Source organism: Bactrocera oleae, chromosome 5 (genome assembly GCF_042242935.1).
Source record: "Bactrocera oleae isolate idBacOlea1 chromosome 5, idBacOlea1, whole genome shotgun sequence".
Lineage (NCBI taxonomy): Eukaryota > Metazoa > Arthropoda > Insecta > Diptera > Tephritidae > Bactrocera > Bactrocera oleae.
In genome coordinates this window covers 55,445,581-55,461,795 of record NC_091539.1, presented here as the reverse complement: position 1 = coordinate 55,461,795, position 16,215 = coordinate 55,445,581, and the positions used below count along the sequence as shown (strand labels likewise).

The 16,215-nt window shown below is 32.2% G+C and overlaps 2 protein-coding genes across 3 annotated transcripts in view; one reads left to right on the top strand and one right to left on the bottom strand.

Annotated features, from left to right (window-relative positions):
* LOC106615690 (uncharacterized) overlaps nt 1-16,215 on the bottom strand; it is a 48,862-nt gene that overhangs the window by 7,431 nt on the left and 25,216 nt on the right. The window contains exons 9-10 of the mRNA XM_036376248.2: nt 7,372-7,510; nt 1,463-3,533 (exon numbers count right to left, since the gene is read on the bottom strand). Coding sequence (XP_036232141.2) covers nt 1,463-3,533; nt 7,372-7,510 — 2,210 coding nt within the window. The remainder of the gene's footprint in view (nt 1-1,462; nt 3,534-7,371; nt 7,511-16,215) is intronic.
* Nucleotides 3,757-16,215, top strand: part of LOC106615692 (transforming growth factor beta-1-induced transcript 1 protein) — a 30,275-nt gene continuing 17,816 nt past the window's right edge. The window contains exons 1-2 of one of the 2 annotated variants that reach the window (XM_036376254.2): nt 3,757-3,772; nt 7,652-8,029. In XM_036376254.2, coding sequence (XP_036232147.1) covers nt 8,027-8,029 — 3 coding nt within the window. In that variant the 5' untranslated portion in view covers nt 3,757-3,772; nt 7,652-8,026. Of the gene's footprint in view, nt 3,773-5,353; nt 5,369-7,651; nt 8,030-16,215 lie in introns of those variants that run through there. The other variant, XM_036376252.2, reaches the window with a different exon arrangement.

Below are 16,215 nucleotides of genomic sequence, written 5' to 3'. Positions count from 1 at the left end.
TTTTATACAAAATATAATATTATAAAAAAAACTTTATAGTTAATGTTGGTAATAAAAGTTGTTTATATAAATACCAAAAATTAAAAAAAATAATTTTTTTAAAAACTTAGAAATATATTTTTAAAAATAGTTTTTTTGCTTTTAATAAAAAAAATCAAATTTGTTTCGAATAATTTCATAAACGTTTTATGTGTTCAAAACGCTGTTCGTTTGATATACTTATGTACATACATACACACACACACACTCTATATACATATCATATATAAGTTAGTCAACTCTGTGGAAGTAATTAGCTTTCGCTTCAAAGGTAACAAAGGGCAGATGCAACTCTACATATGTACATTTATGTAGATGCTTTACGGTTGTTAGCAATAAATGAGTCAGAAAATGAAGCAACAATCTCCAATTGTAGAGATATATGAGTATTTGAGTTTAAGAATTCATATGTAAGTATGTGAAATCACGTAGAAACTCATTAATATATAAAAATATATAACTATAAATATATATATATGATTGTCGATATAAAAAAAAAAATTTTAATTCTGAGAAAGTTTCTTTTCAGCTTTAGTTCTTTAGCTTTTCATAGATTTATCGAGGTCCCTACGCCATTTCATTAGAGCGAAATCTCTTTAGTTGGGTTCAGTTAAGTTTTTGTTTAAAGCATAAGTTTTGTTTAAAAAAGATCGGAATAGGTTTAATTTACGGTTTGATCGAAAATAAATCTCATCATGATCATATTGGTGGACGAAACCTTCTTTATAAAGCATTTTATATTCCGATAATGCTAAGTTTGACGGGAACAAGAGTGATGCAGATAAAAAAGCATCAAACCCTACAGAACGATGAGCTATGGGCACTGGGAAACCGACTCATTCCGAGGTCCTTACCAGAAAAACAAATAGCGATAGATATTTAAGTATTTTGAAGCTATTCGACCACATAGTCAACACGTCTTTAGCTCGATGATTTTTGAGATAAATAGACACTTGAAACCCTTCACTAAAAGTGCTAAACAATATCTTTTATCTTTCTTCTATAGAAACCGGAGTACTACCACCAAGGGAAGAAAGAAAGGGTGAGTTTAATCGCGAGAAAAGTAACTGCCTGTGTGGTAAAGTACATAAATGAAGAAATTATTGTTCACTATAAGAGTAAAAACTTCTAGGACTTCTCGAAGTGAATATAAAATTTCTTAAAGAACAAAGCTATATTATCCTGCTAAGTATCTGTATATACAATATACATACATATTATTATAATCGGCTCGTAAATATAGCGTTTTGATTTCATAAGATCCCAGCGACACCTAGCGCACTCCATTTTATTCTATATATTATTGTTTGGGAGCCACGACGGTTGGTCATCGGAGTTGATAGTAATTTTAAAATATTTAAGTGCGAATTTAGCACGATAATATGGTAATATCAAAATGTTATAGAAATTAATTTTCACTTACCATGCAGGATTAAGGTTTCTCGATTCCTTTTCAGCTGCTTTGGGTGTGGCGACTCCTGGGCTGTCTGTATTTTTGCCATTATCTTTCATTGCTTCGTTGTACTTGAAAAGACAATTGGTAAGCGCCTCAATTAGGTCATGATTAGCCAAATTTTCTGCCTGATTCGATTGCGCCTTATCGCTACATTGGTCTGAACGAAGTTCCGACGCTTTCGCTGATGTAACCTTGGCGGCGTTGCCAACGCCATTGCTTGCAAACGGTATCATCATATCGACGAACTCAGACTTTAGCATCGAGCACATTTGCAACATTTGCGATTGTGTCTGTAAGGGTCTCGCACCTGTCGCGTGCATGTCACCACCAGCGCCGATGTCGTCAGCCTCGTAGAAAGCCATATTCGGGGTGGTGTGTGAAGGTCTAAGCGCTTGCTGCGCTGGTGGACGCACTTTCGTGGCATTACAGGCAGCACCGGCTGAGCTTACGGCTCTAACACGTGCGCTGCGCGGTGTGCGTGCCGAATTGGTAGGCGTGGCTGAGGGAGCTGGCGGGGGAGAGTTCAATGGATTGCGGCGTTTCTTTAGCAATTTGGACTTCTCAGCGTGCATGTCGTTGCGGCAGCTGGAGAGACTTTTAGCGCGCGTGGATAGAAGGCCACGGCTTGTGGTGCGCAGCGGCGAGACGCGTGAAGATGGCAGTCTCGAGGTGCTGGCGCGTGAGGTGTGACGCGAAGGAACTGTGCTGCGCGCTTGATGTTGTGCTTGCGCTTGCAAATGCTTGCGCGTCAGCGGCTTTGGTGGCGGTAAACTCTGTTGTTGTTGTTGCTGTTGATTTGGTTTTTCCTGCAGCTTCAGTTCGTTCTTGCGTTCGAACATTTTCTGTTGCTGCAATTGTTGTTGATGCAAATGTTGTTGTTGTTGTTGCTCGATAATGCAGCGCTGATGCTCCTCCAGCTGTTGTTTGAGTTGTTTTTGTAAATTGTTGGATTGTTTGAAAATTTGCTCGGCTGAAACTTTGTTGTTGAGCGTCTTCGGCGCGCAGCGTCTCTCATCGCGCTTGGCAAGTTGTTGGCTATGAATCTTTTGCTCTTCGTATACTTGCTGTAGCAACAGTTGTTGTTGCTGTTGTATGTGTGTATCGTAGTTTTCGGTGCGTTCACGCAGAGCTTTCTGTTGCTGGCGCTCAGTTGACTGCTGCTTCATTTGTAGTTGTTGCAAATGCTTTTGTTGTTGCTGTTTGCTTAACTTCAGCGGTTTGTAATGCATTTGTTGCTGTTGTTCATGTTTTTCCAACTGCTGCTGCTCGGTCTTGTGTTGTTGCTGCTCTTTCTGGCTATGTTGCTGTTGCAATTGTTGCTGTTGTTGCTGCAACTGTTGCTGCTCGTTTACTTTATTCTTATCTGGCTTCATGGCAATAACGACATCAAAACTACTCGAATTGCCCTCAAAACTCGCGAAATCCGAACCACTCTCACTGGCAACATCATCACGGTCTCTGGCTCTGTCACCATTTGCGTCGGTGTAGCCGTCACCAGCACTTTCGCCATCGCCGCTCTCGTCCAACTTGAAGTTATCGAACACCACAATTTTGCTGCCATTCATTTTAATGTTGCTACCGCCATTGTTGTTGTTGTTGTTATTATTATTCCTGTTGCTGTTCTTATTCTTCTGCTTGCCGGCATAGCCATCGCGGAAGTAGCGCACCGAGTCGCTGGCCTCATTGGGCTCGCTACGTTCGGTTGCCTCGCTGTGGTCAGTCATTTCGGTGGGCTCGGTCGGCGCGTCTCTGGGTTGGTCATCATCAACATCGCCGTCACCATCGTCCACATCATCACCATCATCGTCATCTTCATCGATATCGTTGCCATTGGCGTCGTCATTCTCAAACCCATCATCATCATAATAATTATCATCGTCATTATCGTCGGCGCTAAGCTCACCGATTGCCGTCTCGAAGACATTCGCTGTGTCTGTACCGCCGAAGAATGCGGCAGCTTCGTTGCGTTTGGTCGATTCATAGTTCGACTGGTGATGCCGGTTACGCTGCCGTTCAGTTTGCTTGGACGCTTTCAACTCTACGGTCGTACGTTCGTGGTATTCGCAAGCGAGTTCGCGTTTCCAATTATCGTTACGAGCGACAATTCATCGAGCGGGTTTTGTGTTTTCATATGTGTACGTATGTACATATGTAAAGCGTAGAGAATATAACAATTGCATATTAGTTAATGGAAATACAAAAGCAAAAACAAAAATAGAAAAATTATAGTCATACAAAATAATAATTAAAATAGTGAAAAGTGCGTGTTGTCACAAAGTAATTATTTTCTAACAATTAGCGACTTACAGCAAAGTACATATGCATATGCTATATACACATATATATTTAATTGATGTACTTGTGTAAATGTATGTGTATGCAAATTGGAGATTGAATATATATTGACGCAAATCGATCAGCTGGCATTGTGTACAAATATATTTCATTAATTTAAAAATGTTGTGCTTTTCTGTTTAATTGCTTTAAATTGTGTTTTGGTAGCGCGTTCAAAAGACGCTCAACGAATAATATGGAAAGCGTTATTTTTTCATAAAAGCAAATTTAGACAAATTTAAAAGTGTGACATTTAAGTCAATATTGCGATTAGAGTGTTGTTCATACGAAGCGCTAAACAATTACATAACTGTGATATACAAATATAAAAATAAAAAATATTAATAAAAAGTTTCAACTATAAACTATGCGCAAAATAATATATACCCATATAATATTTTTAAAACTTTGGTTTTGTTCTTGGGCAGCAAGCTTAATTATAAAACTGGCTTTTTTTATTCTGATCAAATTTGACCCGGACTGTCAAAAACTCTAAATTTTTACATATTTTAATGCAAATACCAGCAAGCCAATGATTAATCCAATTTTCCATATACTTTTTATAAGCCTCGGCTAGTAAGGCTTTCAGTGCGTTCAACGAATTTCGGTTTATTTAGGGTTTGGCTCTTGTTTGGTGCGCTATTCGCTAGATCGTTGAACAGTTTTACCGTCACATTCATAAACCCAAGTCTCGTCACCAGTAATGATGCGTTTGATGAATGTAGAGTCCTCAGCTACGTTGTTAAGCATTCCTTTTGTGTCCTCTACTTGACGTCGTTTTTTGCAAAAGATTCAGATCTTTTGGTACACGACACGCTTTATACCCAAAATACTAACCAAATGGTGTCAAGTCGATCCATACGAGATGTTGAGATTCTCTGCTATCTTTCTATTGCCAATATGACGATTTTCAATTACTATTTCTTTAACTTTTTCGATAATATCAACAGAGGGGGACGAATCGCATTAGGAAAGTTTTCGGTGACTTTACGACCTGAATTGAATACTTTTTGCCACTTAAATACTGTAGTACTGCATGATAAAGTAGACTACCCAAAACATTTCTTTAACATTTTTAACATTTCGGTAGTCATAATTCTATTGGAAACACAAAATTTCAAAGAAACTCGTTGTTAATTTTTTTTACATGGTAAAAATCGGCATACAAATTGTTATCGATTTGGTTTGCGTAAAGCGTGTATATGGGCTACTTCGGGTCAATTTTGCTCAGATGATATATTGAAGTTAAATTGCATTACGTTAACTTGATACTAATTTGAATTTTAATATAATATATACTAAAATTCAAGTTTGTTGTATGATATTTAGAGGGCTTGTTTCTAAAACCTTTACCTATCTTATTTTCTTTATACTCTATATATTCTCTCTTATAATTGTAGTACCCGGCGTCACCTGGTGGTTAATTTTTGAAAAATAATTTCTATTATTGTTTCCAATTTATGCATATTTCGAATATGCGGCGGGAGGGATCTTAATTATATATTTTATTAATAATTTAACAATAGCGACATCTAGAGGGTAAATGTATATCGATTTTTTGATTCTAACGAATTTAAATTTTCAATCACAGCACCATCTGTTGAATGCATTTAAAATTCACACTATTGCGGGAACAAACACCAATATAAAAAAAAATTAGAAACTTAAATTAACTCGGACATTAAGGAGGGTGATTTCAAATAATTGACAATTTAAAAAAAAGTTTTATTGAAAAACAACAAAAAAATAACATATTTACTTATTCAAATGATTTGGCTTTTGGTGATCAAGGATTGTTAGCTATCAATCAAATTCAGACATAGGCAGGCCGACTTCGTAAAATCAAATAGCTGCGTACGTAAAGGAAATCAAAATGCAAGTTCACTTTATGTTTTATGTAGAAAAACTTATGATAACATTGGGGTCAACATGCCACTGGGGCATGTTCTTTTCGAGTTAATATGGAGAGCTCTGCACTACTAATCTCTATTTGAGTTTAAATTGCATTTAGACTACACTGAAAGTGCAGCTGTGGTCTAGCCGTATGATATTATAGATAGAGAACGTTTGAGTTTAACCATTTTCAGTGTAATCAGTATTCAGTATAATTTCTAAGGCCTAAAACATACGAAGAAATATATCTAAGTCTATATATAGGTGTCTAATAATAAAATAATTAGGAAGTCTAGACTTGCCCGCAAATTGACACAAGAAAGTGCAAAATATTATATTATAAAAATACATCATATACAAATTAACAACTTTTGCTCTTTACGGTTTTTCGCTACTACTTTTTAAAGCATTTGTTTCTACAAGTATATATGTATATGTATTTATATAAACATTTGTATGGAATAACGCATGCGATGCGATCTCTGTGGGTGGCTTTTGTGGTTTTGGTGACATTGAATAGTTTTCTAATATTACCGACTCATTTTCCCGACTGCATATTCAAGTGCTTTGAAACGCAATTTGCGCTACACGAAGGGGGGCACTAAATGGGGTTGCAGTGATATATGGATGTATATTAATATTTAAATCTACATATATGTAATTTTTTGCTTGTCTTTGTTATTTGTATTATATAGCGCATTTTTAAACATCCCTTAAGAAAGTGAACTAGCTACACAACACTAGGGGTGTGCGAGTTAAAAAAAAATAAAAGACTTTGTATGAAATACTAGCTGAAATAGCGGTTAGATGATTTGGCAGTGGGTTCAGGCTGAAAATCTGTAATAAATTTATTTGTAATGACTCTAGTTTTAGAAGTGGAGATAGTAGAATTTCGGGATTCCGATACATGCTATTTAAATTTTGGTTTTTGACTACAAAAATTTCGGCGAGATCAAAATTTTTAAAAACTGTTAAACTATATTCGTTCTATAGAGGTTTTGGGTAGATGTGCATTGATTTTCGTAATTTTTTGCCACGCAAAGCTTTTCATTACCTTTCCGTTCTCACACAAAATATTTTTTTCTTTCTTTTTTATTTTAAAAAATTCCATTGCAACTCGCACCAATGTATATTTCATTTCTTAAATTTCACTTACTTTTGCGCCGTAAATTCTTCGCCAGCAAAAACTTTATAATTTTTGTAGTTTTCGCAATTTAATTCAATACATCCCTTGATAACGGCAACCCCATAAGCATAAAGCGCACAACTCAGCTGGACTTCGTCGCCCCAATAGCAATTATTTTAGCTTTCAGACGCTATCAATAGTACAATGGAGGGATATTAAGGCAGTAATGTGGATATACATATATTAATTTATATATGCATATATGTATTTTTATATGTAAGAGTAGCCACGTGAATATACATACGTATGTATATTTTTCATGTGTGTTTGCTTCTTAGTCCACTATGAGGCGTTACATAGTACCGGTAGTGAAATGATCGATAAAGGTTATAATTTCTATTACATATAATACCGTTATTTCTATTTGTGTACGCAACCATGCAGGCCCATACATTTACACATTTCGCTTTTTGTAACCATTTTCTATTGTTTTTCTTTTTCATTCAAATACATTTGTACTCACCTTCGGCGCCAGCACGCACTTTGTCGCCATTGCCACTGTATTTTTCCGGATTTACTCTCTTCGTATTCTCACCTTCTGCCAGTGAAATTAAATTACTGCTGAAAGCATTGAGTAGTTCTTCAATTGTTTTAGAAGCATTCTATGAAAAAATCAACAAAAAATATTTCGTACTTCACTACAACGAAAAAATCAAACTTAGAAATCTTAAATCTATATTTTTCAATCAACTAAAAATTCTTTTTTACACAAAGAGCGTAAAAATATACAAATTTTCCAATAGGAAACGCGCAACGCCGAAACCAAAATCGTCTGCAGTTAATTGCCAGTGAAATAAAAATAGAAAAAAATACAAAAAAAAAACATTACTCTGGTAATAACGAAAGTGTAACCAACACCAGCAATAACAACAACAACAGTAATCAGCATAAAGCAACAACACCAGCAAAAACTGGCGAAGCGCTCAACAAGTGATTGCTTGGCTTTAGTAATTCGCTTTTGGCATTTTATTACGGAGCAAAACTTCGCTGTTTAAGGAAATTTTGCGAGTTGAAAGGAAAAAGGCGTATACCGTGCTAGACGTGCGTAGTGCATTGAGCAGCGACAAGCTTGGTAACAGTTCATTTAATTTTAAAGGGAGCATAAGTCAGCGGACAAAATGGTGAGTAACAAAATTAATGGTGGCAAATAAAGTGGTGGAATTTGTACAATTTACAGTTATTTGTAGCACAGTGCTGTTAAGGCATATTTATTGACAAATTTTTTCAAAGTCATACAATTTTGTAGGAAAAAATGTAAATAATTTGATTTTCAAAGCAAACGCAAGCAATTTGTTGGCATTTTTGTTTGGAAATTTTTCACAGTGCTTATTTGGAAACAAGTTCATAGGAAGCATGTTTTTTTTTTATATATTTTATTTATTTTATACAGTCTACTGTTTTTGTGTTAATGATAAGCAGTTATTGTTTTTATTGTGATCTTATGGACCTTGCGAATTTGCATGTGAATAGCAGCGTTGATTATGTGTCGAAATTAGCCAATAAATTGATTTTATTTTTATTTTTATTTTAAGTTATGATAAAAATTAAATATACATATAAATTTAGGGTAAAACAAAAAAAGATAAAATAATAGATATATGGAATTTGATGCGTTTAATATGTTTAGTTTTCACAACTTTTACCCTCAAAACTTTTTTGTTCAAAACAAACATAAAATAAAATGTTTTTGAAATTTGATTAGGAAATTCTATTAATTTGGTGCAAATTGTTTTTTTTTTTGTTGCTGAAACTGGTTTTAAAAATTTTTCATTTATCGTAACAATTTTATTCACGCAAAAATTGTTGTTTTTAAGCTTGTAATTATTTTTTACATTTTTAAGTATTTTTAGAAAATAATGTGCCAAATCATAATACAAAATATATTAAACTAATTTTTTACATTTTCAAATTACTTGTATTATTTAATTTTGTAAAAGTATTAGAAAGTAAATTATTAAAGCTCTTAAAATAATATTTTTAATTTAAAGAGAGTCGAAGACCTGCTGTAAAAAAGCTAGTTTTATCTGAAATCCAGAAGATAAAATTTTTTAAAAGTTGTTTTGAAAGTTATTTACAAATAAAACCCTTATATATTTCTATAATAATTTACTGCTTTAGTTAAAAAACTAGTTAAAATATTTGTATATTTTTAATTATTGAATAATAGATTTTCTATTTTTGGTTTGTTATACTTTATTTCTAACCTTAAATTTTATATAGAAAATATATTGTATTGTATATGCAAGCAAAAAAAATTTTTAATTTATGTTATAAAGTCCTTAAATTATAACTATTAAATAGCGGTCAGGGCGTATGAGTGACATATGTGGAGATCGATGAGCGATTACATTAGTTACTCATACGCCAAGACGCCCATCGAAAAGTCATATTTAAAATATGTGTTTCTAGGTTTGGGTATAGTAAGAAGTATAGTATTGAAAGAAAAGGTTACTAAGATATTGAATAAAGTATGAAATGTGACGAAGTAGGTAAAATATTAAAGTATAATTGCGAAAGTCTCTGCATTAAGATTTTCGTTCAATATATGTATGTTTAAAATTCTGAATGGCTCTCATGAATTCCTTCATTTTAATGGTCAACGATTGTTAATTAAAAATATAGAAGCAAAACTGTATTTGGTATAAGAAATACATGTGCACTCCTTGATTTTATTACAATTCCTCAATTTTTTTCAAATTCACTATGTTTTCAGCTTTGTAAGCTAATGATATAGTGGAATAACATAGCGTGATCCTATGGTGCGGAGTAGCTCAAAATTAGCGCGTTTTCAAAAATCGTTATTTCTAATAATAATTATAAATTTAAAAGGGGGTTTAAATAAATGTAAAACTACATTGAATACACAACACGCTGAAATTACACTATAGTTTAAAAATTATTGAAAACCCATTTTAAAGATGAATTTCAGATAATAAATTCACAAACATCGATACCCAAACACAATTGTTGTATTGAGTTCTCTCTTTGAAACCGTTTCTTTTATCAATTTTTTTTCCAATCCAATCCAACTCTACTTCAATTTCAATTGAGATTCTAGCTTCTTTTGTACTATTATACTATTTCACTTGAACTGTCAACTACATGGCAAGAAAATGCAAAAGCGTCATGTCATAACAACGGTTGATTGTTGACACAAAGCGTTAACTAAATTAACACTCCACTGTCAATGGGCGAACAAACGAAGCGAAAGAAATTAAACACGAAACCAAATAAAAAAAATAAAATTTAACAAATAAAAAAGTATAAAAAACAGAAAATAAAATAAATGAAAAATCTGGAAAACATTTCAAGTTTGGTGGAATTTCTAACATCGTTAAGTATTTGCGAAAAAATATGGCGCAGTTTAGTACCAAAAATGACCTAAAAGAAAAATATGTATGGTAATCGTGCTAAATTATTTTTGTTTAAACTTTACTACTCTATTTATTTTGTTAAATTGACAAATAACCGAATAGTTTTGCAATGCTTCAAGCTCCAAAATATTTACTCAACCAAAGCAAGCTTTTTATATTTACAAGTAAAGCACAAAAATATTTACTTATGTATATGAATTATATATTTGTAATTTCTACGGAAATGGCATTATTGATTCAAATAATAATCAATGCCAAATTTCGTGAAGATATTTCGTCAAATGAAAGAGTTTCCCATACAAGCACTTGCACCCGCTCGTTCAGTTTGTATGACAGCTATATGCTATAAGAGAAAAGAACAGGTGCAAAATTTCATAAATAAAAACACTATTTGTTTTTTGAGTAAAGACTAAACACGATGATATTGTTAAAGTCGCAAAATTCTCAAAATATAACATATACAAGAATAACATGAAAAATATAAAAACTTTTATTTGGAAATATTAATTTTAAAATATTTTCGTAAGAAGAACACACGCTTGCTGATCAAATTTGGAACCTATTCAAATATATGGCCGTGAAGGCATCGAAAATTTGTCTCCTGCAAGTCGTCTCTCCACCTCTGTTAATGACGATAACATCGTAAAATTTAAAGAAACAGCGCTTAAAATTGTCGTGTTGGCAACAGAGAGATGGATTTGGTTAATCTTTCGGGTGTGAAGGGTATCATTGTTAAAGTTGTACCAAAATAGCTGAATCTTTTGCAAGAGACCAAACTTGATCAGATGGTATAATTGAATCATGAACACCGATCTATTCTCCATAGGTGTCAGATCAAACGAAATCGATTTGATTTGCATATTTCTTTGAAGGAGGTTTAATGGGATTTCAATAAGAAATATTTTTGATAAAGTTTGTGACATGTTTATATATTTTTATTCTATAAAAATTGTTAAATAAGCGATATACTACAATATCGGCAACCAATTGACGGAAATTAAAAATTACCCTTAAAAATATTTATGCTTAAATTTGGAATATTTTTGGAAAGGGTTGCAAACTTTTATAGTATATATGTATTTTAATAAAAAAATATTATTATATTGATTGAATGTTATTTGATCAACTGTTTATTGAAGATATTTTATTTCCAATACATCATATTAGTGGCATAAAAATAACTCAAATAAGGGATTAAACTTTTGCATTAAATATCCCAAATACTTGTCTTTCTTGCATTCATTATTTACGAAACCCAGGCGATAGTTTTACCATTACCGAGCGTAGACTTATGCTATTTTTGTCTTTGCTTTCAGATTATATAGAAATTCTTTCTCTTTAAATCAGTAAATAGCCTCAAATATACAAGATTTTTAACAAAAGTTAGAAAGAATAGGTTTGGAAATAAGTTAAATATTTCGAACTTTTCATAAAAAATTTGCCAATGAAATACTTGTTCAGTTTTAAAGATTTAGTTAAGGTATGAATTCTTAAACTCTGGACCAAACAGATTACCAATTATTAATTCTGACTGCCTATATGCCCTATATTTATATCGTGTTTCAAGGGTTTTTTTCTCATTTCATATTTTTTTCCTCTGGTTAATTGCCATACCTTCCTTTTACGATAAACTCTTAAGTAGTTTATTTTATACTTCATAAAAATTATATTTAATCTAAATAAGTTCGAATTAAAATTTTAATCTCTAAGATAACCTTCTTATAGAGAGAATTGCTAATATTAATTAAAATAGAATTAATATGCTGCAAATGACGTTGTTTGCTTGTGACTGTTATTTCCTACTCTACATACTACATACATATGTCTTGTATGTATGTATATTTCTATAATTATGGTATATTTGTCCACTTAATAATACCAGGTAAAAGTATGTATATACATGACTAGCAACATTTATATGTAAATAAACTTTATCTACATATAAAAATCAGTAGATTAAACACTTTTTGCCGGGGAACACCAATAAAGTTTTGATATATACATAAATATATGCACACATGCAAAAAGTACGTGCATAATCGCAAAATAATTATTTCGATATTTTTTCTGGCCAATTTTGATGGAGACGGTAAGTGATTTGCAAAATAGTGTGCCGATTGTGAGAATTACGGGGAATCAAAAAATACCAAATGACGCTGTTAAAATATAAGTACATATATAGGCTATATATAATACTTCCCTATATGAAATTTGAATGGCACTTGATCTGCTCGATATTTTGGCATTCAACTTTAGTGGAGCAAAAACATGCAAAAAATCAAAAAAAAAATTATTAACACTAAGGACAATTAAAACTAAAAAGACATAATAAATTAATATTTAAAGTGAAAAATCAAGAAACACGTCAACTTCAGCTGCACCGAAAGCTACAATACCCTTCACAGGTGCATTGAATTTGATAGACCAATTTGTATGGCAACTATACGCTATAGTGGTTCGGTCTGAACAATTTTTTCAAAAATTGTAGCGGTGCCTTAGATAAAAATCCATGCCAATATCTTGTCAAATATAAAAGTTTTCCATACAAGAACTGGATTTTGATCGTTCAGTTTGTATAACAGCTATATGCTAAAGCGGACTGATATCGGTGGTACCGAAAAATGAGCAGCTCCATGGGAAGAGTTTATTTTGAGTATATATAGACAGACGGTCATAGCTACAATAAATCGACTCAGCTTGTCATGCTGATTATTTATATAGGATATACCATATATACTTTATAGGGTCTTCGACGTGTCGTTCTGGATACTACAAATTTCGTACCAAATTTAATATATCCTGTTTCGGGTATAATAACCAAACCAAACATTGCCAGACGTGTGGCAAAGCAGCGACCACACTCGAACAACAACTGCATTTATTGTCGTTTTGGCAAAATTTGATTATTTTGTTGGCGAAATGCTTTACCCGTGTTTGTTGGGTTTTGTTTATTTGCAGTTATTTGTTTGTTGTTTCCAATTTAGTTTTTTTACGCATTAGCTTGTGTTACTCTTTCTTCTTCAATTTCTTTAATTTCATAAGTATATATATGTATATTGGTATACATATGTGCGTGTGTGTTTATATCTAATTCTTTTGCTAACTCTAGCGATGATCTAACTGCAATAAAAACTTGACGTTGATTGTAGCATTTAGCAGAATAGCTTCGATTGCGTAGTTTGGTGGCTGGGAGGGTGGGATATGTAGACATATCTATAACTTTTATGGTTATCCGTAATTTAAGCAGACTATATATAATATGTTTATGTAAGTATATAAATTAGTATATATATGTGTAAATATGTATGAGTATGATAATATATTAATGAACGTGTACATTAAATTATCCAGTTGCTAGCAGTGAACTAATTGCAAAAGTATACACGAGCTTATGGTATATATATATATATAACAAAGGTTTATCATAATAAATGAAATGAGTTATGAGTCTCGGGAGATTGCATCACTTATTTAAAGAGTATTTGTCAATATTTGTGCTTTGTGAAGCTAAGTCTATTTTAAAACACACTAGTACTTGAGATCGTGATTACTATTTATTACTATTGCTGGTATTGTAAATCTGTTGAAGCTATACGTATTTGGAATTACTTTAATTGTAATCATAAATAACACCATTGCATACATTAGGTAATTGTAATCGAGTAAAATATAATATTTATTACAATTACTTTTACCGTACACCTATTGAAACTATTAAAAATTGTAATTACTTTAATTGTAATCATGAATATTACCATTACATACATAAAGTAATTGTTATCGAGAAAAATATACTTGTTACTTTTAAAATTTATAGAATTAAATTACTTTACTTCATTTGTAATTAAAAAATTACAATTACTGTGGTTGTAATCATTTTATGGCTATGGTTCCCCTAATTATATTTGAAATATTTAAAATTAAATCATTTCTAAAATTTCTTTGTTTCACTTGTAATTCGGAATTTTAAAAATGACATTTACTGTATTTGTAATCATACTTTTTATACTCTCGCAACCTGTTGCTACAGAGTATAATAGTTTTGTTCACCTAACGGTTGTTTGTATCACCTAAAACTAATCGAGTTAGATATAGGGTTATATATATATAAATGATCAGGATGAAGAGACGAGTTGAAATCCGGGTGACTGTCTGTCCGTCCGTCCGTCTGTCCGTCCGTCTGTCCGTCTGTCCGTCCGTCCGTGCAAGCTCTAACTTGAGTAAAAATTGAGATATCTTTATGAAACTTGGTAGACATGTTTCATGGTACCGTGAGACGGTTGGTATTGCAGATGGGCGTAATCGGACCACTGCCACGCCCACAAAACGCCATTAATCAAAAACAAATAACTTGCCATAACTAAGCTCCGCAATAAGATACAAGACTGTTATTTGGTACACAGGATCACATTAGGGAGGGGCATCTGCAGTTAAATTTTTTTTTAAAAAAGTGGGCGTGGTCCCGCCTCTAATAGGTTTAATGTGCATATCTCCTAAACCGCTAATGCTATAATAACAAAATTCACTGAAAGCAAATATTTTTAGCACTTCTATTGACGGTGTGAAAATAGTTGAAATCGGGTGGCAACTCCGCCCAGTCCCCATATAACGGTACTGTTAAAAACTACTAAAAGCGCGATAAATCAAGCACTAAACACGCCAGAGTCATTAAATTTTATCTCTGGGATGGTATGAGATGACTTTATAGGAACCGCGTTCAAAATTAGACAGTGGGCGTGGCACAGCCCACTTTTAGGTGAAAACCCATATCTTGAGATCTGCTTAACCGATTTCAACCAAATTCGGTGCATAACGTTCTTTTCATGTTTCTATGTCACAGTGCAAAAATGGGCGAAATCGGACTAGTAATTATAACTTCAATAATTTTAAAAATTACAATTACTGTAATTGTAATCGTACCGCTTATAGCTGTGATTGCCGAAACCCTATTTGAAATATTTGTAATTAATAATTTGTAAACACGCATAATCATGACAATCTTAAAAATAAGCACTTACGTATATACATATGTACATACTATAAATAATACAATTACAGTATTTACTAGTAATCGAAATGTAATCCTATTTATTATCAAATTTCAGGCTCTTTATAATAAAATTAAAAAAAAATTTCTTTGAAAAAATATTTTTTTTGTAAAATTTGAATAATTTAATTAATATTTCATAGATCTTTTGCCTCTTAGATAACTTTTGTTCTTCCTCAAAAGTCTCTATCTGTTGCGAAAGTTTTTTGTGTGAAAATTTAATAGATTTATTACATTTTCATTAATATTTTACCTTAAGAGGCTTCCTCAAAACGAAAAATAAAAACCATCACTTTTAAGCTCACTAATAACATAGTAAAAGGCCCACCCTAATGCATGAATTAATAAATTTGTAACTGTCTGATGTATCAAATGACATTAACGTGTCTTTATAGATATGTAAATCTGAAACGAATAGTAAAGATGTCAGTGTCAATATTAACGTTATGCATATACAAGTAGATACATATCTATTTATATGTATAAAATAATATACATATATTTATATCAATATGATTTATTTATTTTCATTAAATAAATTTTGATATTTTGCCATTCATCAGTTTATTCAAATCAACTCTTTTCGTTCTTTTTTTTTTTTTTTGTTTGACATGGCTTAACTGCTCTTTAAGTCAGAGACGAATTGGTTAACTCATAACAAAGTTGGAGTTATTATTTGAAGGACGATCATGTCAAAAGAGGTGCTGATCTTATTCAGAGAACCCTTATTTCTCTTTCGGCTGTGTTGTAAAATTTTCATTAGAGTGGTCTGAATTTGTGTTTAAAATTTGAGAGTTTAAGTACAAAAGTTATGAAAAAAATTGAATTAAAATTATGGATTGCTGTCAGAAATTTTTGAGTATTATTTTTTCTCCGAACATTTAAC